The sequence below is a fragment of the Electrophorus electricus genome, chromosome 9, assembly GCF_013358815.1.
Source record: "Electrophorus electricus isolate fEleEle1 chromosome 9, fEleEle1.pri, whole genome shotgun sequence".
Lineage (NCBI taxonomy): Eukaryota > Metazoa > Chordata > Actinopteri > Gymnotiformes > Gymnotidae > Electrophorus > Electrophorus electricus.
Genome location: NC_049543.1, coordinates 22,509,023 through 22,532,707, shown reverse-complemented (window position 1 = coordinate 22,532,707; position 23,685 = coordinate 22,509,023). Strand labels below are relative to the sequence as shown.

The 23,685-nt window shown below is 42.6% G+C and overlaps 2 protein-coding genes across 2 annotated transcripts; one reads left to right on the top strand and one right to left on the bottom strand.

The window, feature by feature from the left end:
- Positions 1 to 1,979: 1,979 nt before the first annotated feature.
- On the bottom strand, positions 1,980 to 14,794 carry gatb (glutamyl-tRNA(Gln) amidotransferase, subunit B). Its single transcript, XM_027017892.2, has 13 exons — positions 14,629 to 14,794; positions 13,869 to 14,019; positions 13,507 to 13,620; positions 10,918 to 11,116; positions 10,424 to 10,546; positions 8,404 to 8,517; positions 7,617 to 7,701; positions 7,183 to 7,227; positions 6,141 to 6,333; positions 5,718 to 5,851; positions 3,135 to 3,213; positions 2,817 to 2,951; positions 1,980 to 2,596 (listed from the first exon to the last, which is right to left on the bottom strand). Exons 1-13 carry the CDS (start codon positions 14,787 to 14,789, stop codon positions 2,471 to 2,473), a joined length of 1,659 nt encoding a protein of 552 aa, XP_026873693.2. The 5' UTR covers positions 14,790 to 14,794; the 3' UTR covers positions 1,980 to 2,470.
- Positions 14,795 to 14,940: 146 nt separating this feature from the next.
- dctpp1 (dCTP pyrophosphatase 1) lies at positions 14,941 to 19,030 on the top strand. The gene has a single exon (XM_027017891.2). The coding sequence runs from the start codon at positions 15,047 to 15,049 to the stop codon at positions 15,560 to 15,562; it is 516 nt and encodes a 171-aa protein (XP_026873692.2). The 5' UTR covers positions 14,941 to 15,046; the 3' UTR covers positions 15,563 to 19,030.
- Positions 19,031 to 23,685: the final 4,655 nt, after the last annotated feature.

Genomic DNA, 23,685 nt, shown 5'->3' with positions numbered 1-23,685 from the left:
GATAAGGCAAGGATGTTTTTCTAGATTATAAATCATTGCTCCCTTAATTAGTAGTTAAAGAGCAGCCATTAATTCTGTGAAGGGAAAAAAAAAAACCCAAAACATTTTATGTAAATTATAATTGATGTCTACGATCAAAGTTAAACTGTTAAAAAGGTCAATAATTAAACATGTTTTTTCTTGAATGAGCAAGATTATCTGTAAATCACCCTTTCTCAAGGCATGTTTTCTGAATGTTGGGGACATGATTGCCCTGTTCTTAGTTCAGGTAACACAGAGCTTGTTCTCAGTACCCCTGCCATGTGTATTCCCAGGGTGTCAGAAATGCACAAACTTGTGAATAAAAATATTGTTTTCTTATCTTACCGCTGCCCTTTTGTGTGTGTGTGTGTGTGTGTGTGTGTGTGTGTGTGTGTTTGCATGATGGCACCACCCTTCTTTGTGTGTTTATCCCATAGTATTAGATTTCATGATGCGAAAAAGACGTCATAGTACTAAAAACGATACATAGCTAGAGGCCACCAATACAATATAAAGTAGACGAGTCTGATGTTGGGCCTGGCTAGGGCACTCTGGGAAAGCAGCTTAGCCTGAGATGGCCTAGTTTGACACCAGTGCACCACAAACAGGCCTGCCTGTCAAAAGGGGGGGAGCTTTTGTGCACAACCAGGTCCCCGCTGAATCCGGTCCCGACTGGACTTTAAACGGCAGCATCAAACGCTCCATGACCAACATAAAAGCCTCTTGAAATCTCCAGGCATTCCTTTGTTTTGTCATTACTGTGTCCATATGCCAATGAAAAGCACTCTTGCCTAACCAGTGTCCAGTGCAGCGCTCTTAGTAAACAGTTTTTCATTTTGTTTTTTTTAGCTTAGGTGATCTTGTGCTTGACTGAAGCTGTTGTGTGGGAGCACAGTGCGAAAACTGTCTGGGTGTTAAATAACAGAGCCAGTGTTTTTAAAGCGATTTTCAAAAACACCATAGAAAGGTTTCGACTTGGACTTGCAATTTGGACTTCAACCAAATTATGCAAATGGTGTTTAAAGGTAGATACTGCATCACCAGAGTTTAAGACTTTAAAGGAATACTGCTAGAATGGTGTGTTGGAGAACGTATCATTCTAGCACCGGAGGCCATTGAGTTATGTAACAGCCGCTCATACTGGAGTCCAATTACTAGACCGCAGTCAGGGGAGGAACGCATGCCGTGAATTCACGTCTGTAATATCCATTTCATGCTTCAAATCCTATTTAAAAGCACATATTTTCTCCTACTGTGCCTCATCCATGTTTCTCCTGTCACTGATTAATGATGTGGCCATGTAATAGTGTGTAGATATACCGCTGCTGTTTTAATTTTTATGTTTGTATTTGTACCTTTGTCCTGCTTTCATGCTGAGCTATATTCCAAAGCGAGGTGATATATAAATAAATCAATAATAATTACAAAGGTTTTATCGTTATAAATTTATAGCATTTGTTCAGATTGCCCACAGGAGGGTGCTGTTTACTCACATAGCAGTAACACCTGCCGTGGCGACGTAGGGAAGGTTGTTCTTTCAGTACCATAGATGATGCTATGGTGACAGGGTTCGACATGATCTGAAAGTTTGGAGTTTTGGTAAACTCACTATTGGTATTGGTATCAGTTCTGTTTTTCTACTACCACAATCCTTATACGATAAACACTGGTCTGCCAGCTGCTAAGCAACAAGGGCTTTTTTTTTGGACCAAACGCATGTCTGATGTGTGCTTGGCCGTCCGGCTGCTCACTTAGACGCACGGACAATGCTGGTGTGATTATGCTAGTCTCAATCTCAGTCTCGTTCATTTTACAGCATCATCCTATAATTGCCCTCATTACAGGTGTGTTAATTGTTTAGGAGGCAATTATCTTTTGTTCAATTATGAGGCCTTCGGGGGTTAACGGTATTTCTTCCACATGAGCTGTCGAGGGACACAAACAAAATGACACACTCGTGCATGAAAGCAGCTTTGTTTATCTGCATTTAAATATTAATATAGATTTATACAAAATGGTTCTGTGTTCCTTGGGATCCACCAGAGACATGGTAAAAAATGAACAAGAAAATAAGCATCAGTGACACTTTGCACGACATAATTAACATTATTTGCATCTTGCAGTGCACAGCAGGTCAGCGATCCCTGGAGATGAAAGTTGTACGGGATCATATAGTTAAGCTGATGTTATTAATTGTGTCTAACAGCTTGTAGGTAAGTCCGAACCTCACTAGCAGCTCCCTCCTCTCTGTGGCTTATTTATAGCCAGTTACAGAACAGTCTTTCCTCTATGGACCTTTCTACTCACAGATACTCTACTCTCAGCCGGGCTCTCTGCATGACGACGACGATGTTGTTGGCTTCTGAACGTTGAACTTTTAATCGAGTCCGTTAACTCGGCAGATACAGCTCGATTCGCAGCAGCTGCGTGGAAGTTCTCTGGGTAGCGCTCATGATGTCATTTCCTCAAGGATTCTCCTGACCTGGAGCGGATCTGTCCGGCCCTTCGTCTCCTTCTGTACGATGCCCATCAGCTTGTTCAGAACCTTCTTGTTACCTGCCCGGATCACCCGCACCTGCGGCAGGAAACGCGGTCAGTCACCTCACATGGCAAACAATTCTATCTTCGGTTCAGTTCCTGCACATACCATGCAGCTGTTATGCTACAGAAAAATGTTCAGAATGTATGATTTATTCTTATTTCAAAGCTCATTTGCGATTTTATTTATTTATTTATTTTTTGGAAGGAGTGTCAGAAAAGGATTGTATAGGTGACCCCGTGTGTGGTAGGTTCACCTCCTCAGGGTGAGCGTCCACCACTCTGCGACAGATCTGCAGGATCTGCTCTTGGTCACTAATGAGCTCCAGGTCCAGCTCTGCCACCAGCTGCTTCACACTCTTCTCAGGAAGCTTCCACATCTCCTGAAAAACCTGCAACACACGGGCACGCACACACACACACACATTCTGTTATAAAGCGTGTCATAAAACAGATTGATTGTAGTTCTAAGAGCCCCTGGCTATAGGATGTAGAGGCATCAGACAATGTCTCTGTGGATATTTCAGCACAGAATATGGAAAACCAGATTAGTGAAGGGTGCTATTCTCACTCACCACTTTGGCGGCTGAGGTGGAGATGTGACCAGATTCTAGAATGTTCAGCAGTTCGGCCAGAGCTTCCGAAGAGATGGGACTGAGAGAGGGATGAAAAACAAGGAAATGGACACAGAAGAGAGCGAGCGAGCGAGCGAGCATCTGTGTGTGTGTGCGCGTGTAAACGTGTATATGAGCCCAGGAGAACTCATTACTGGACACTGCCTTAGCCATAGTAGCATAGCAGGCTACCTCACCTCCAGGCCTGTGTATGTGTTTTTGTGTTTGTGTGTGCGTGTGTGTACATGCGAGTGAGGGAGAGAGAGCAAACAATTTAGCCCCACTCACTCAGTATCATAAGGCACTGCCAAAAAACTTTTAAAAATAGAAAGTGATCATTGAAACTGTTTTGGGGGAGCTATTAACGCACGCATGCGCGCACACACACACACTCACTAACACACACATATGCTTACAGACACTTACCCTTTTATTATCCCCAGGCTACAAATAAACACAACCTCAGTTTCTGGTTATTTACTGCTAGGAAACTGCACACACACACACACACACACACACATCACTCTGTTGCTGCGTTCCTTTCATTGGCTTCCAGTAGCTGCCTGCATCAGATTTAAAACCTCGATGCTCGCCTACAAAGCCAAAAATGGACCAGTTCCTCCATACATGGTCAATGGTCAAAACCCAATCCGTACCTCGAGTGCTTTGAACTTCAATATGGCTTGGCTTGAAATACCAAGTTTCATGTCTCTTGGAAGACAAGCACCGAGACTATTCTCTGTCCCAGCTCCCAGATATTGGAACGAACTTCCACTTGCTGTCCGGACAGTAGAGTCCCTTGCAGTCTTCAAACGCAGACTGATGACCCATCCATTTATGGAATATTTCAATGACCACTGACCCTGCTCCTATGTTGACTAACTGAAACTCTAGTACTTATTGTATTGTGTATTGCACTTATTGTTGTGCATCATAGAGCTTTATGTGTTTTGCACTTCTAGGCATCAGTACTGAACCCTGTATTTCAGCAGAATATTAGTCCATTGGTATCTTGGACTCTAACCTACTGTACTGGCTAGGATACATTCTATGAGTAAATGACAAAGCACTTCTGTAAGTCACTCTGGATAACGTCTGCCAAATGTTGTAAATGTAAATGAATAAAAAGTAGAACAGCCTTAGCAAAACAGTAGAAATCTCCTCTCCTCTCCCTCCCCTACTCTCTACGCACAAATGTTTCTCTTGTTCTCTGTGGTTCTCGTCCTCTGTCTGAAAAGTCGAATGCAAATATGTAATCACTGCACAATCAAGCAGCTAATTAGTAGAAAGAGGCCCAGTACAACACACTCGGAGCACAAATGAACTTTTGCACACACACAGACAGGTAAACCGGTGTGGTCATTGGTGTGTGGGTGTAGAGGTTGATGTATATGTAATACAGGGTGGTGTGTGGGTGTAGGCACTGATGTGTGGGTATAAGGTGTGGTGGATGGGTAATACAGGGTGCTGTGTGGGTGTAGGCACTGATGTGTGGGTATAAGGTGTGGTGGATGGGTAATACAGGATGCTGTGTGGGTGTAGGCACTGATGTGTGGGTATAAGGTGTGGTGGATGGGTAATACAGGGTGCTGTGTGGGTGTAGGCACTGATGTGTGGGTATAAGGTGTGGTGGATGGGTAATACAGGGTGGTGTGGGTGTAGGCACTGATGTGTGGGTATAAGGTGTGGTGGATGGGTAATACAGGGTGGTGTGTGGGTGTAGGCACTGATGTGTGGGTATAAGGTGTGGTGGATGGGTAATACAGGGTGGTGTGTGGGTGTAGGCACTGATGTGTGGGTATAAGGTGTGGTGGATGGGTAATACAGGGTGGTGTGGGTGTAGGCACTGATGTGTGGGTATAAGGTGTGGTGGATGGGTAATACAGGGTGCTGTGTGGGTGTAGGCACTGATGTGTGGGTATAAGGGGTGGTGGATGGGTAATACAGGGTGGTGTGTGGGTGTAGGCACTGATGTGTGGGTATAAGGTGTGGTGGATGGGTAATACAGGGTGGTGTGTGGGTGTAGGCACTGATGTGTGGGTATAAGGTGTGGTGGATGGGTAATACAGGGTGCTGTGTGGGTGTAGGCACTGATGTGTGGGTATAAGGTGTGGTGGATGGGTAATACAGGGTGGTGTGTGGGTGTAGGCACTGATGTGTGGGTATAAGGTGTGGATGGGTAATACAGGGTGCTGTGTGGGTGTAGGCACTGATGTGTGGGTATAAGGTGTGGTGGATGGGTAATACAGGGTGCTGTGTGGGTGTAGGCACTGATGTGTGGGTATAAGGTGTGGTGGATGGGTAATACAGGGTGGTGTGGGTGTAGGCACTGATGTGTGGGTATAAGGTGTGGTGGATGGGTAATACAGGGTGGTGTGTGGGTGTAGGCACTGATGTGTGGGTATAAGGTGTGGTGGATGGGTAATACAGGGTGCTGTGTGGGTGTAGGCACTGATGTGTGGGTATAAGGTGTGGTGGATGGGTAATACAGGGTGGTGTGTGGGTGTAGGCACTGATGTGTGGGTATAAGGTGTGGTGACTCACCTCTGTGTAAGCCTCAGGCCATTCTGGTTCAGATTACCCAGCAGCTCCTTAATAACCCAGCCAATTACCTTCCTCGGCTCCGCCTTCGTTTTCTGGATGACTCGCTCAAAGTAGTCCATCAACCCAACCTCATTCTACACAGAAAACCACGGTCATACAGCCACCTTCAACATCTACGAATACAAGCAACACTGAATATCAAGTTCTAGACACTAGACATTACTCTGAAGACATTACTCTGAGGACTAAAAAACAGCAAATATTTTGTGCTGTGGTCTGATTTGTGTATGCTTTAGCTATATTAAACATACAGCTCTCATACTGTCTGGAAAGAGCGTCACACTGTCAAATGTGTTACTGCTCCCTTTTGGACAAAATGGCACTGAAACAGAATACATATTCAGGTAACCCCATCTCGCTCACCACTAAAGTGAAGCTATGTTCAGGCAGGAGGCCGTACTCTTCCACGAGCTGTGCCCTTTTTACTCCGGGGAGCTCTGGCAAGATGGCCTTTAGCCTGTCAATCACCACGACCTGGGTGGGGTCCACGCCAGCAGGCACTGAGGCCACGCTCTCATAAACAAACAGAGGAGGAAGATTGGGCTCCGGCATGAACCTAAGAGGGAGAGACCGAGAAACGGTCCAGGGAAAGAGCATGTTATTTGGGAGACGGAGAGTGAGAGGATACCAAGAGGAGAAGAAGAATGAAGGACAGAAAAAAAGAAAAGAGAAAAGCTGTTCTGGGCAGAAGATAAGGGGGGGTGTGTGTATGGGAAATGTTTCAGACATCTCCCGTGAGAGTCACGCAAGCCGAGTCTTAACTCCTCCTGATTCACACGCCTGCGTGTCACTCAGACCCACGCACGCACCCACCCACGTTATCTGCAGCACAGCCAGGCAACTACATCCCATCCTCTCCCTCTCTCCTGTCTCTATGCCTGTCCTCTCATCCATCTTTCCACTTCTCCACTCGTTTCCTCTTGCCGTTTCCTTTCTAAAACAGCTGATTCACGTTCATGTTAACGTGCAGTATCCTCGTAAATGCTCCCCAACATCATCCCAACCCCCCCCCCCCGCACAACCCCTCCTCCTCCTCCTCTTGCTCAAACAATTCCCCACTCATAGCAAAACACCATCTCTCGCAGATGCTGTAATTTAAATGGCTCTTTTTATGACAGCAATAACAATGGCAGCACTTTACTACAATAAGCCAGGCTGAATCTGTGCAGTGTTAAACTACTTACTGCATAAAATCTGCTCCACTCTTACCTGTTCACAGTCCATCATTTACACTAAACCTTATCCTGACACTGCCAAAACCTTTATAGTGCTGCACACAGGCAAATCATCATATGAACCTCTTCTTTCACATCCCGGCGGTTGGCCCCGCCTCGTCTCCTCCCCCTCTAATGACTTTTGCTCCTCCCTCTGACCCTGGCTCCGCCCAGCCTGCTACAGCACCCACCTGTAGTCCTGAAGTCCCTCCTTGTCTCTCATTGGAACTGTTGCTCTGGGAGACAGAAGAGGTTAAACTTAACAGGGGTCACAACAGAAAGACAGTTGCACCATGTTTAAGTGAAACACAGCACATTCCGGTTACCTGTATAGGGAGCTTGTGAGTGTGTGTGTGTGTGTGTGTGTTTGCTGAATGCATAATTAAGAATAACAGCTGTGATCCAGTTGGGTGATGTTATTTCAAGGACTGATGACCATAATCACAACATTGTCATTTGCATGCATGCTTGCTTTTAAGTATGAATCAGTGAGCCCTGCAATTTCTATTGAATTGAATTGCAAATAATCCTGAATCAAACCATTTGACAAAATGCACTCATTTGTTCCATCAGTAAATGCGGTACTTGGGTCTCATGTATGTTTGTCCCGACTGGGGCTCCTTACCCAGACTTGCTGTCAAAGGCCCGGGTCTCATTAAGGATGGTTCCCCCAGTGTCTAGAACCTCCATCTGCCTCTGGATCTCATAGTCTGTAAAATATGAGCAAGAAAACACCAGACTGCACCTAGAGCCCATCACTAAGTATCTATACCAGCAGACCCTAACATTCATCACAGCACAGGTCTTCTGCCTAGGCTCAACACACACACACACAGCAAGAAACTAAAGAGAAATTGATTTGTGTAGCAGAGAGGGTGAAACAAAAGTTGAACTTCCAGTCTTGAAGAGATTAGAACTAATTCAAAGCCTAGCAAAGAGGAAAACAAAGCTAAACCCTCATAGATCAGTAAGCAGGTTCAAATGCTGACACACTAATTATACTTTTGAAAAAACAACAATGAGAGTAAATAAATGGCTAAAGTTATTAGTCCGGTAAACCTTGAAAGAGAGTCTTATCTTCCTTTCTTGCATCAGAGTTTTTGAGCATGGACGTAAGGAAACGTCAATTATGGAGGCCACGGGGTTAAAAATAACACTACACAAATACATCAAGTGCTGTAGCTGTGAGAGAGGTAGGTAGGTGTGTGTATGTGTGTGCCTCGCTGGTTCCTAGTGTCCTGTGGTTCATGCGGCAGAACGGCAGCTCTGAGTCTGGTGCATCAGGACTGAGGTGGCTCACACACCAGAGGGCATGATCCTTATTGACTGGGCTTGGAGACTGAGGGAAGGTAACTCACACTACCCACATGGTGTTCAGTTACTCAGGGATGATCGGTAGGAACAGGTCTTACCTATCGCCTTGGCAACATATCGAGCACTGTTGATGTTCTTAACTTCAGTCCGTACACCCAGCGGTTCCCCAGGACGGTGGACCGAAACATTAGCATCAACTCTCAACTGACCCTCTGGAGAGAGATGGAGAGAGAGCGAGAGAAGAATAAGGATTAACTGAATTAGAGAGCTGTTCTTTTCTCATCTATCAGTGAATTTCAGGCAGTTTTATGACCTGAAGAGTGTGGATGATCCATTTTCAGGAACACACCTACTGAAATCATCAGTATTAATCACGCTCTTACTGAGAACCATGAGATCACCCTGGACACATTTGGCTCATCTAACTTCAGCTACAGACGTTCCCTTAACAAATACTTGGGGAAATAAATGAATATTAATGAGTATTAATGAATATTAAAGAAACGTTCCTACTAATGATTAAACACAAAGGAGACAGGGGGAGAGAAAGAGACAGAGAAGGACAGGAGCGATGGGGAGTGCACAGATGAACTCACTGTAAAGGCTCATTTTAAGCAACTGTCCAGAATTCTGAAAAAGCTCTGCATGCAATGCTGTGAATAAATTTGAATGTGAATAATTTTATTTGCATGAAATAGATGAATAATGTGGTATCTGAATGTGGCCTGTGCTCTGGTGAAACGCTCTCTCTGCTTTGTCCAAGCCGGATAAACAATTTGCAGCATTTTGCTTCAGGTGCTTTTTGATTAAACTGGAACACATGAATTTTTTTTTGTGATGGCAAGACAGCGGTTTGGTTGGGCTGTGACAATCTGTGACTGGTGAAGGAGAAGCAAATTATTTTCTCTCCTTAAAACCAAACAACACTCTCCCAAGGCCAGAACATTCCAGATTCATTTCAAATCCTATTGCAACTAGAAACATCCCTTACCCAGGCCTGGCATGACAGGATACAGGAAAGAGATGGGACAGGAATTAATGCTGGTAAATCAGTGTGTTAAAAATGTGGATCTATCATCAGGTTAGAAACACAAGGCATCACTGCACAGCTCAATACAAACCAGCAAGAAGACTAAACTGGCTAGACAAGGGCAGGAATTGCAGGTAGACGGATGCCTTCCTGGACTGATTACTTGACTTGTAATTGGAAGGTTGCTGGTTCAAGCCCCACCACTGCCAAGTCGCCACTGTAGAGCAAGGCCTTTAACACTCAATTGCTCAAGCTGTACTCACTCATAATTGTAAGTCACTTTGGATAAAAGCATCAGGTAAATGTAATAACTATTCAGCTAAGAAAATCTATTTTTACATTTGGAGTCTATTTTTTATGTTTATGGTCTATTTTTGTGCATTTTCTTAAAATAAAAAGTTCATGTAAACATGTATTTATTCTTCAACCACCAGTATATTAATAGTAAAATGGTCCAATAGCACAAGTTGAACGGCTGGTTGAAACAGGCTACAAGGAACTTCACTAAGGAATGCAGTAGTGTTTCACTAAGTTCAGCATGTACTGCTCTGATTTTTAAAAAATGGCACAAGTATTTGACATCCACTACATCTGCAAGTTTGTGCTGAATAGAATAACCATCAATTTGTGCTGAAGACTGTACCAGTGGGTGGATCTGTGGTGAAGAGTGTACTAGCGGGTTAGTTCCTGTTAAAAAGTGCAACAGTAGTCTTTAATAGTGTGTCATGTTCAAAATGTATGACTTCACTTAAAAAAAAAACAAAACATCAAAAACTATTTGGTATCCACATTCAAAATCTGTGAGTTGACTAACGGAGTTACCTTCTGTTGGAACAGTGGATTACGTCTTGTTGAAAAGACTGTGGGTGAGTTCTTATTGGAAAGGAGTTATGTCTTGCTGAAGACTGAAACAATCAGTTAGTTCTTGTACCGCTGGGTTAGTTCTTGTTGAAGAGTGTACCGCTGGGTTAGTTCTTGTTGAAGAGTGCACCGCTGGGTTAGTTCTTGTTGAAGAGTGTACCGCTGGGTTAGTTCTTGTTGAAGAGTGTACCGCTGGGTTTATTTTTGTTGAGGAGTGTAACACTGACCGGCCATATTTCCGTAGCAGGTGCCCAGCGTCTGCAGAATGAGCTGGAGCTCTCGCACAGCTGCGGCTGCTTCCTCCCCGCACTCCATATCTGCCTCCATCACTACCTCCATCAAACCCACACCTGCGGGGGGGGTTAAGAGGTGCAGGTGGAGAGAGAGAGAGAGAGAGAGAGAGAGAGAGAGAGAGAGAGAGAGAGAGAGAGAGAGAGAGAGAGAGAGAGAGAAGAGGGAGAGACAGCAAGAGAGATAGCACAAAGAAAAGTTTTTTTTAATACTTTAATATTCCAATATGTTAATATACTATTCTGATATTATTATAATAGTAAAGTAATGAAATGCATTATAATATTTTAAATCAGTTACTCTTTGCAGCTGACATTTACAGATGCAGAGGTTAAAAGTAGATGATGCTCTCCGTTCATTACAGTCTGACCCCATGCTGTGAGGTCTCTGAGTCCCAGTCTCCCACATGGGCTTGTGGGCCATGCAGTACCTGCTCTGTTCAGATCTATGAGTGTCTGGTTGCGGTGGTCGTCATGGAGACTCTTGCCACTGTCCTGTTCTAGCTGGATCTGTTTAATCCTCACATTCTTCGTCACCACCTGGTTCCTCTTCCTTCCACCTAAGTAGCTATAAGTGAGGGATCCATTCACTGCAATGGGCAGTCTCTGCTGTGTGATCTGGTAGCCTGCCTTTGGGTATACAATACACACCCACACACACACACACCCCCACGTGCGCACTCTCAGATAAAGAGAATATGGCAGTTCTGCTGAACCTAGAAGGTTTCATTTCATGACATTTAATAGCAATCTGGCTATAAACTGAAGCACCCAGTTGTGAGGCAATTCTGTGTAGCCAAAAACCAAATTATACTGTTAGATTAGTATGTGATTAGAGATCTTGGGTTGTTAAACAATATGGACAATACTGCATGTAACAAAAAAACAAAAACAAAACCCCCCCCCAAAAAACCAATGTGGCTAGTTCTGACATTACATGTAATGACATCAGTAATAACTGACAGTAAACCACAGAATTTGACATTGTGGACTATCCTCTTCATCACACTGTATTCTAAGTCAGCGGGAGTGAACCATGAGAAGAAGGGAGAGAGAAAAAAGTCGGGATGAAACTGTCCAGAGGTCAGTGGGGCTTAATGTGAAATGGAGTGTGAGTGGAAACCTTTTCGCTGGTAATTGGATGGGAAGATTGATGAAGAACAATATCAGTGAATGGATGACTGATCTAAATGAGTGTTCTCCCAGTCGTCTGGAGGATACACAGCTCACCCCTCACATCTACTGCAACACAGCACTCGTAACTGTTGCCATGGCAACTCCGGAGCAGTTGAAGAAAAGAATAAAAGTGTGTGGTGAGGTAGCTGATCATTAATCATGGTCATTGACAAGACAAGAAAACAAGAAAATATATATGGGAGACAAAATACACCACCATCTATAATCACCACTAAATCAATTAATTCCTTATAGGAACACAAATGTAATTTAGCACTAGAGAAATTCGATTTGCAGAGGTAATGGATGAAATCAACAATAATATCTAAGGTTTTATTTTCCCTTCGTGTCCCCTACGATTTAGAGATCCATTTGTAGTTAGCAGATGTGGAAGCACAGGCAAAATATCCAATACAAATGAATGTCTGCATCACTGTTAAACATAAGCCAAACGCACTCCTGAGAAACTACAAAGACCAAGATCCCAGCAGGCCTCAAAGTTTGAGAATTCATGAAGACTCTTTGTAAACATGACTCACAGTGACTGCAGGCATCTGTTCTAGATGCTCCATTAGTTAGCCGATTTAAATCCCTGTAGGATTCACTACTGAAGAATCATCCATATGTGCACACACAAACACAACCTTAACGTCATACCTTAGCACAGAACCCTACTCGTGCATAATCACAGGTGCCAGATTAAACTGACAGTTGCCAGCTGCAGCCTTATTTGCGGCTTTATGTCAGAATTAAAACCAGCAGTCATGCAGAAATTTTCCACTAGCCCCAATAACACAGCTCAGCACGCTGCACCTAACTTCCACTCATAATTACCAGCTCCTGTGGCCTGGCTTTGTGACGCATGGACGCGGTTGTTGAACGTGACTCCGGTTCCAGAAGGCTGCTGGGATGAAAACCGATCGGGCAAGAGCTTAATGGAGTTGAAGGATTGGGTAAAACATTGCTTTTTCATGGCCTTGTTGGAATAAAGTTTGAATCGACAACACAAGACTGGGTTTCTGCTCTTCTGCACCACGTCACTGCCTGTCAGAGTGGAGCCTCCAGCCACCCAGCTATGCTGAGTGCACACAGCCTATATTCTCATTACCACAGCAGACACTGTTCTTCTTTCCTTTGCATGGCTGCATCTTATTTTAAAAGCCAAAATCATGTGAAGTTTTGTGCATCATCCACTGGATTTATTGTCAGTAGAAATGCACATCTGTATCACGGCCAACACTTTAACCTCTTTGTTCAAGGTTTAAAATGAATTAAAAGAGAGTTTTCTGTTGCATTCAATTCAGCATTTAGATTTTAATTACATCCATGTGGTGGGTATTTCTAGCAGTTTTCCTCTAACTAAACGACAACACTAACTCGACAGGGACATGTACTAAAACCATTAACAGTAAACAAGTAATGATTCAAATTGTCACTGCAGGTGTCAGGGAAAAGTTTACTCTGCTCTGAGTGTGACCACTCAAAGCTTGTAAGATTCAGCACACCTTTTTTAAATCAGTGACTGGCAACTATGGCTCTACAGACTCAGTATCGCATCAATACCGAAATCCACTACTTTCCCTGTTTAGGTACACAATGGGCTTAACAATGATCAGAAATTAGCTGATGATCTTAATCAGGTGTATCTGGGCAATGAAAGAGTAACCAGGACTGTGGGTGTCCAGAGCTGAGACTAAAGAACATAACTCTTTAAGGTCTTTTTAGGTTAAAAAAAAAACCAAACAAACCAAAATGAATATAGGTTATGTTAGATTAAAGGAGTGGTCAGAATAGCAGTGTAAAAATACAAAACACCAAATGATTCCAAGACTGGGAGGACTCACAGGCATGTCAGCATAAAAGTAGTGCTTCCTGTCAAAAAGGGACTTCCTGTTGATGGTACAGTTCAGGGCAAGGCCTGTCATTACCGAGGCCTCTACACATCTCCTGTTTAGCACCTGAGGAGACCAACCAAACACAGAATACAGAGGACAGGGCCTTAGCACGGTCACCACTTCTTAAAGCAATTGTCATCAACACTTGCTGCTGCTGAGTAGCAAAAAAAAGGCAAACAAACAAAAAGTAAGATCTGACTCTAGAATACCGGTGGCCAATTAGAGAAAACATTTGTTCACTTCATTCAAAATTCAGTATTCAGAACTATACACACTACTATATCATTATTATTTAGTATACATAAGCTTACTGGTAGTGTCCCAGGCAATGATGCGTCGAAACACGCCACCAGAGAGTTTGGCGGAGCAGAGAACCTGACCCCGGAGCTCGAGAACAGCTTTGACGCCGCGTGAATCTGCGCGTGGATCTCCAAGCCAACGACCCCGACCATCTGAGGGGGGCTTTAAAAAAACAAAACAAAACAAAAAAACTGGCCTCGAATAACGTCTAGAATCGACACAACGCTCAGTTCTTCGTGCTTGTGAGTGACCGTCATCTTCCTGTGTAGTATTTAATGACGCTACATTGACTGACCTGGGTTAAAGTTATCTCTGAACTTCCCCTCAGTAGGTTAGTTAGTTAGCTAACCTAGTCAGCTATGCTAGCTGACAAGCTAGTTGTATAGTTAGGGTCTTGTGAAATTCGGTCATATTTTTTAAAAAATCAGAAATTCAAAGAAACGTGACTAATACGTTTCTCCTTTCAAATGACTCGAATGCTCACTCGTGTACACACCTCGGTGTGTGGCTGCTCCTCTTAATTTGGTCAGTGGCAGTGCGGTTTTAGGAGTCATAGCTCAACACATAACCCAGCGTTACCTAACCTAGCTGAGCCAATATTGACTGCTAGTTATGGAGGAACGTGCATAAATGTAAATTTATTCTGAGGTCTTTGAATCAGTAACGTTAGCTAGCATCCTCGTTTAGAACTAGGTAGTTAGCTGTCTACTGCTCACCGTGAATGTGATGACTTTCAATACGACTTGTTAGGTTATCTAGCTACTTTCTTACCTCTTAGTATGCATTTTCGGCTGGAGTTGGCATTTGGATCTAGATGTCCGTATACGTCTAATAAAGATATCATGTTGAGTAATGTTACAAATACGTTTGAATGTAATAAGTTCATTTAATTTGTGCAACAGAATACGGTTGCCCGAAGAGGAGGCAGCCATTTTGTGTTTTGAACAGGGTGAAATGGAAAATGTAGTTTAAGCAGCTCTATGTATAGACAATACTACCGGCAATAAACCATAAAAGACTTCATCTCCCATAATGCTGTAGTGACCGCATTCCTGCTGTGTATTTCCTGGTGATTTCGACGTCATCACTAGTTTTCCTGTACTGAGCGGTGGCGGGAGATTCACGCATGCTCATCTGTATAATCTGAGCTAAATTTGCGCGATTATTGAAATTACTTTAGTAACCAGCAATGGCAACACAGCAGAACGGTTCTTGCTACACGAACAGAGCTTCGTCTGATCTTGTTCACAAAAGCGACACAGTGGCTGCAAATGGTGAAGTCCAGTTGGCGCGTAATGGAGATCACAAGCAGGCCTTACGATTCACCTTTAGTGCCGAGCCTACTATCGAAGACATCAGACGGATGCAAGCCGAATTCACAGACGAGCGCGACTGGAACCAGTTTCACCAGCCTCGAAATTTGCTGTTGGCCATGGTCGGGGAAGTGGGAGAGTTGTCGGAGCTGTTTCAGTGGCGAGGGGAAGTCGCAGAAGGCTTACCGGACTGGACCGAGCCGCAGCGAGAGCACCTCGCCCAAGAACTTAGTGACGTCTTGATCTACTTAATCGAGCTGGCCGAGAAATGTCACATTGATTTGCCACAAGCTGTACTGCGCAAAATGGCCCTTAATCGGATGAAGTACCCGGCCAGCAAAGTTCACGGTTCGGCAAAGAAGTACACCGAGTATAAAGACTCTTCCGAATGATTTTCGTTCTCCAGACAGTGTTACCCTGTTATATTAGCCGCGTTGCCTCCGTTGAAGGTGTTTTTAAAAGAATTGCTGCCCTTTCAGGAACTGGAAGGTTTTCCATCGTTGACTGTGGTCTTATACGAATGAAGTCTTTAAGTGACATAACTTTTATTTCCATTTTATGTTGGGTGAACCTAAATGTATTGTATTTTATTTTTTTGCAGTAGTAGTAAGAGATGCTTTGTAAACTACCAAAGTGACATATTTTTTTTTTATCCCCAAATGTCTAAAGTTTGACCGGAAACTAGGATTGGCGCGGTTTGGTTCTGCCGCTAACGTCATGTTCCTTTTCAGTAAATGACGCATGCTCACCTTTTTTTTCTTCCCTCTGCCTCCTTCATTTGCGTTGTACAAAAGCTATCGTGGGCTCACCGCATGAAGGCCGTAGCCACCAAACATTGGGAGGGACACGTATCCCCGAAATTAAGAGATTCTCAAAAGGCGCCCCCTCCATATACTTAGGTAAAATATTCCACTAAGTAGCTTTGCGCAAAATCAGGATCCGGCAGTAATCCCATCTCGTTAATGGGACACTTATTTTAACAACACCTTACCGGCATATCAGCACTGCCAACTTGCCAACGTCTCTGACTTGCAGGAAGAGGTAACGTTAACGTCAATGCATCTTTTTGCACTGAAACTGTAACTTTAGGCATAAATATTTTACTAAGAGTGTATGAAGTGGAAACAAACGTTTTGGTGAAAACACGCCAATTTGCGAACGCTAAATCAACCATCGCCACTACTGACGTTAGATATCATGGATGGCTATGTTACCTGTAAAGTTAGGCACACATTCCTTCAGCGTTCAACAGTCACGGGTATATTCAGCTAACGTTAATGTTTTTATATTTCGTTATATTTGTTAAATCCCACGTGAAGTCTAAGTAAAGTGTCAATCATTGTAGTGATGCGTATGAACATGTAGAGAGCAGTAGCTATATTATTTCTTCATCATTTCATCTCATAAGAGTGAATTCCCTGCCCCCCGGGTAGATTTGGTCCTCCGCATTGTTCAGTTCATGTCTGAGTCTCGATAGAAATATATTGCATTGTGGGATAAAAGTACTGGTATTTTTACATTTCAGAGTTTTAAATGTTGGTGTTACTAAATACTTCTTATTTTATACAGAACCCACTTTTATTCGTATGTTTCTTTTGAAACAAATGGATGGTGTAGCACTAGTTTGTCCATTTCAAGGAATTTAAATGCAACATTCAGTCTAGGTCCTGGTGACCTGTGTGTGTGGGGGTCACAATCAGCATTGAATGTGCAAAGTGGGCTATGCTGGAGCAGGGGCAGCAGGACTGGCTTGACCTAGGTCACTGCACTATAATATGTTTAGCTGTGCACATGTTCTGTTACTATGATGACTACACTAAATGTAGCAGAAATGGAATTTCATAACTAATGAAATGGGACATGTGACCCACATGTTGTACATATGTAAGCCAAATATTCATTTTAAAGTGAGAGTTCTAATCTGGCATCAATTCAAATGGCTGTAGTTATGAAGATGTAAAAGACAAATGCTGATTCCAGATGAGCATTATTACAGAGTCACTAAATGATCCAACGATTGAAAGCTTTTCTCTGCAGTCAGATTTGTGAGGTTTAGTGTTTTGAAATTAGCTGCACCCTTCAAGTGTTTGTAAGCTTATCAGCCATCTTCACTCTGTGTGTGTCACTGTTTAACCCCAAACCATGTGAAACATGGTAGTTGAAATTGCTCTTGTAATCCTGAGCTCTTAAAATACCCGTGAGTGCTCACACAGCTGTCTGTGCTGCAAGAAGACAGAGTCTTAAGCTCATCTTAACTGATAGTGCTCAGTATGTTTGCCCTACAATTTGTGGTGTTTATGGTGCTTCTTGAATACCCATCGCTGTTTCTTGCAACTTTGGCATATTACTCAAAAATCCTGTGATTTAACTGTCTGAAAATTCAGATATAGGATTTTTATAGATCATTCAAGCCTGCTTTATTCCACCTGAAATGCGTGCTGCGTGACAATATATTTCAAATGGCATCTGAGTTTGCCATTTAGATCAAAGCTCCTCAGTAAATACAGGGTATGTAAGTACAGGGTCCTCTGGCAGTGGTGTTGAATAGGGACAAATGGTTCTTCTCATCTTTATTGCTTTTCTGCACAGCATTTGCAAGTATTTAACAGCTCTGTGTGTGTGGCTCAGAGCACTCTGTGGTTGGCATTGCTGCATTTTTTTTTGTTATTGTACCCTAACGACAGTTCACCAGTTTTTTTATTTACCCCACTTTGTTTTTCTGGCCAGTGTAAATCCTGTGCTGAGGCTCTGTATACATGCGCAGTAATTATGGGTAATGCATATGGAGTGCACAGTGCAGTGCTGCAGATCTGATTGTTGTTGGGGGAGCATGCGCTAGAGTTCTCTCTCTCTCTCTCTCTCGCACACACATTCGTTGGAATAATTTAAAGCATTGCCTGACTACTTATCCCTTAAGTCATGGAACGATCTCACCAATCTTGCTGGCAGCTTGATTGGACTGATTCTTGTCCTTTCTTTTTTTTTTTTAGTACGCTCTAGAAATGGTATTGGCTACAGAACAAATTCAAAAAAGAATAAAAGTTGCATTCTTTCTCGCTCTTTCACTTGTTTCTTTTCCAGCCCCCTCACCTGTTTGTGGTGGTTGGTGGGTGGAACTGTCGGCCCCTGCACTGCGGTTGCAGCTGCCTCTGTACCCACCCACTAATGGCTATTCAGCGCGTGTTCCAGCTTTCAGAGAACTGCATTCCCTCCAGTGGTCACACACAGCCTGATGCATCATGCATCGGTGTGATCTGTAGGAATACACATTTGGACTTCCATGCCTGCCCACCTCTGTCCATGCGTACCATATGTGGCCCCACAAGCCTGTCAAACATGCTGATCGTTGTAGCATTGAAGAAACTGTGTGTGGCACTTGATCTAAGCATATAACATGGATATTTTCAAGAAGTGCTTTGTGATGCATGATTTACACCTACATCATGTTGCATAACAATGTTGACAGGTTTTCCACATTTTTTTCCATTGTTAGGCTGTATATTGTTTTCCTTTTACTGAAAATATCTGCTGAAAGATTCTCAATTTTTTGTTATCAGTGATTGGTAGATTATTGAATTTTCATTTAAATATTGTTCTCTATTCAGTTATTCAATACCTTGTTTCACTAAGCATTAATGGTTCTTCTTCACTGTTAGTCACAGACAAAGTGCCTCACCAGGATTGTATTTAAATGTTTTACTGTCTTACCTTTATTTTTGGTTTTATGTGAACTACATGATATATTTTCAATCAGATATAAGTCAAATATATTTGTGCAGGTTGATTGTGTTGATTAATGAATTAATACAACTGGTGATTGCAAAGCAGTAATAAAATCCACTGCTATCAGTTATATAGCACCTTGCAAAAGTAACTCTACTTCCTCACCACTTTCTCCCTGACAAAACATGCATATATTTTCCCAATCATTATTTTATTGCAAGTATTTATTCTCTAGTTTATTCTCATAAGCAATATTTTATTTATCTGCTAACATTAAAAAAAAGAATAAAAAATTTACTTCTACTATTTGGGTAAGGATTTAAATCTGATTTTAGTTCCAGATATAGACAGATGGCAGATTATTTAGAAATGATAGAGGTGCCACTTTTTTTTTACAATAACCAGATTACTACCTACGAGTGGAGAAATCTCCCAAATATAAAAATCACTCTGTAATTACCCAGGCGGCACTGTGTGCTCTATGGAGTCCTGACCCTTGTGGTTTAGCCCCGCCACGTTCTTGTGTTGGTATTGTGTTCCCTTGTTTAGCCATGCCCCTTGTTATCCTGTTGTGTCTCGCACCTGCCCGTTGTTGCCCTTCTCAATGATGTTGATATTTAAACCCTCATGTTAGGAATGTCCTGTCTGTCAGTGTCCTACATTGTCCTGACTGCTGTCTCGTGTCTGCGTCCTATCCCTCGCCCTCGCTGCCCCCAGCATCACACCAGATTGTAAAATACTATTAAGACTAAAGAGTCAGTATTTTCCAAAGTGAGGAAGATACTGTAAGAACATACAGTATGATGAGTTTTTAGACATCCAGTTGAGCACCACTGGATCCATAAGAAGAAAATGGAAGATGCATTACACAACCTAGACTCTATGTAAAAGAGCCTCTGCCCTCAAAAAGCATCCAAGGAGGACATTAACTGGTGAGGGAGGCCTCTATGGCCTTTATGGGAGAATTGCAAAAAGAGGCCAGTGTTTAAGAACCACATGAAAGCATGCATGGAAGTTGGACATACATTTCCACAACCTCCTGGATCACCAACTCTCCAGAGACAGACCACAGTTTGCACGATTGAGGGGGATGCATGTCTGAGCAGGTGGTTAGCAGCATAGCAGTACCACAGGGGACTGTAATCTTACCTTTTCTCCTTAGCCTATACACTTCAGACTTCCACTACAACTCAGGCCTGTTTGTGATAAGGTAAGCTACAAGAGGTCATTCCTGCCCACTGCAATCACACTGCATAATAACTCCCCTGTGTCAGGAGAAGACACTTCTCTGATAAGCAATATACAGTGCACATTAATTGATTATGCAGATTACCAGCCATATCTTTTTCTTAAACTAAAAGGCAAAAACATATGCAATGTATTATTTTTGTAGGCATACAGTTTTTTTGGTTGTTGGTTTTGCTGTTTGTATTTTTGTTATTTAAATGATTTTTGTTATTACTCCCCAAATTCCCTTTGGTAATCAATAAACAATAAAAGCAATAAATTATTGCATGAGACCAAAATAGACTAGAGTATAAGTATTCACAATGCAAATTTTGATTGGGAAAATATGTGTAGCTTTTCTTAACCAGAAAATGTTGATGACCTTCAGGGGGGATGAACACTTTTGCAAGGCACTGTCTGTAATGTGCTTTATACAGAACTTGAACTGGTAGGATGCTGTATGAATCAACTCCAAAAAGGATTCAGGATGTAACTAGTCCTAGCATGTTATAAGATCGCTTGAAGAGTCTCAGACCCAGACTTCAAGCCTTCCAATAAAACACTTATCTGCATAGGGTAAACTGTCTTACCACATAAATTTAGCTGTGTAGCTCACCACTTTAGTACTGCATCCTCAATTCCCTATAAATGTGGTTGCTTACAATAAAGCCAAATAGAACGTGACTTTCTGACACCTTAAGTGCAGCCAACAGTATCTAAATAAATACTTAAATTCACCTTAGTGCTATTGTACTGTTGCCTTATTGGCATGTAGGACACTAAACTTAAAATGTGGTTCGATCACAGATGCAGTCCGTATCAAACAAGGAAACACAGGCTCTGTAGTTTTATTTTTCATTTCAAAGTCCCAAAATGTGCCCATATCCATATCATGCACTTACACCCTCACCCATCCTTCCGCTCATTCACATACCTAAATCTTCGTCAAGATGTCTGCAGGATTGAGGGCGTGTCCTCACTGTTCCACATCCAATTGTAGCCTGTGGGACAACAGATAAACAGAAGCAAACACCATGTCAAAGCACAATGCCATTGCGTTTGATTGCAAACATAATGTGAGCTTACTGTTACTCTCAGGGTGCGAATTCGTTCTAACACAGGAAGCATGCAGAAGTAATAGACGTGCAGTTTGTAAGTTTATCAGCCGTGCTACAACATTTTGGATGGTACCACAGTGGCAGCTAGCTGGCTGGCTAATAACTTGCCTCCATAAAGTTGGAAACCCACATGAAGAATTGTGTTCCTGCAGGTTTCAGCGAGATGCTCCTCGCCTGATACTCTTTACTGGTCTTTGATTTCTGTGCTCAGGTGTTATAAAGAGAGATGGCTTTGTTCATTCTTTCTCACATCACCTGCTGAGGGGAGTATAAAGTCATGACACTGGAATGCTTTGGCACTTAATGCAATTAAGTGGATGCGATGGGAAATGTAAAGCCATGACACTGGAATGCGTCGGGGCTTAATGCGATGAAGCGGATGTGTTGGGAAATTTAAAGGTGGTGTTTAAAGTAGATATTTGAAAGTTGAGCATTTAGAGGGAAAATGCAGTAATTTGAAACATGTACCTGGCGAGACATCACAATTGCTGCCATTGTCCTACAATGGAGCAATTTTCAGATGTGTTATCACGGTTTGTTTCCTTTGTCTGTAATGAGACTACGTTAGGAGAGAGAAATCTATTGCAAATACTGCTCAGTAGATTATCCCCTCTCAACTCTCTTTCTCTTTCATCTTCCTTTCTTTCTCTGTCACTATCTGTGTCTCTCTCAGACATGGTTGAGCAGCCACAGACTAAACAGTCAGTAAGTGCTCACACAAAAATCGAAACTTTCACAGAGCAAACATAGAGCGTGGTGGCTTGGTGCTTGGCACGTTTGGGTTCGAGTTCCTATCTGGGTGTGGTTTCCATGTTCTCCCTGTGTCTGTGTGAGTTTCCTCTGGGGTCTCAGGTTTCCTCTGACTTTCCAAAAAGATGGAGGTTAAGTTGATTGGATATTTTAAATTGTCCTGTATGAATGTGACCTGTGACTGTGCATGTATGTCCAGTGATGGTCGGTGCTCTGTCCTGGTCTTAACCTCCCTTCCCCTAGACCCAGTGCAGTCCCCCAGGGTGCTGCGGTTTCTGATGGAGAGTATGCTGTGTGCAAAATTGGCTGCCGTTTCGGTGTGTGAGTGTTTGTTAAAGCTTATATGTGTCTGTAAAGTGTCATTGAGTGAGAAAGGTGCTATATAAATGTAAATAATAATTTTAAATCCAGTTTGAATATGTACATTGTAGAATGTAGGCTCTTCAGGCCACACCAGGACAGATGGCTGCTTGTGAACTTGCCGTCATGCTACAACCAAAGGTTTCATTTATGAAATGGCTTAGATCCCTCTGCTGATAGCTTAGTGTTTAACCTTATGTGAACCTTTGCTGTGACATTTTTAGGCAGATGACTTGATCATTAATAAATGACTGTAACAAAGATAATATATTGTATTTGTCCATATAGTATAGCCTGATTTTTAAAATGCAAACCAGTTTACTCCTATATTACAAGAAAGGTTATTTCCTTTTTTTTTTTTTTTTCTTATAAGTACCATAATGTTCATTTCAGATCTTCTAGTTATTTGATGAAGCTTGATTTAGTAACTGTGCTTTCAAATTCTGTTCCTTTAGTATTAGTATGTGTGAGGTAAAAAAAACTATAGCAATTTTGTGTTGATTCTCACAATCTTATTTATTGTGAACTTCCAGGTTCACAATAGTGTTGGGCTGCACCAGCACCTTAAATCATCCATCCAGTCTCATCAGAGATGATGAAAAGACTGCACTGGAGGATCCCCTACAGGATCCCCTACAGGATCTCTTAGTCCTCTTCACTTCTGACAGCAGGGCATCTCTCTCTCTCTTTTCACTCTCTCTCTAGCTGTTCTGCTTTCTCCTTCTCTCTCTTTTCTTCTTTTTTATTCGTCCTCTCTGTCTCACCCCCCCCCCCCCCCCCCCACACACACACAGATTAAAGATGTGCCAGAATAAATCACGCTTAATTCAATTCTTGTAAGTAATTATTTAGTCCACTGGTCAGCATGGTTACTACAAGTGTTATCACAAAAGACTCCTGTTCTACTGAAGGTGTAAAAAGCCACTATTAGCTGTATAAGATTTTTTTTTCATAAGGTATGAAGCACATTTGTCCACACTGACTCATGTTAGCTACAAGAGAGGAGAGTTCTCTTTTGCTGTAGCTTATGGTAAGACCTGTTAAAAAACAAGACAGGCATTTTGTTACAATCTCTCTCGCTTTCTCTCTCTCTCACTTTCAGTCACATTCATTAAAGAAGTGATGTTAGGTTGCTGTGGGTAGTGTGTCTGTCTGTGTGTGTGTGTGTGCGTGGGGGGTCGGGGGTGCTTTGTTAGGTTAAGGTTAATGGAGAATTTTCCATAATGAAATTAGCACAAGAATGCACACTGAGTTTGAGCCATCAGTCCTTTGCTAATATAATAGAACACAAGATGTCGCTCTCTAGAGACAGAGGCAGGCCATAATGGCAATTTTCT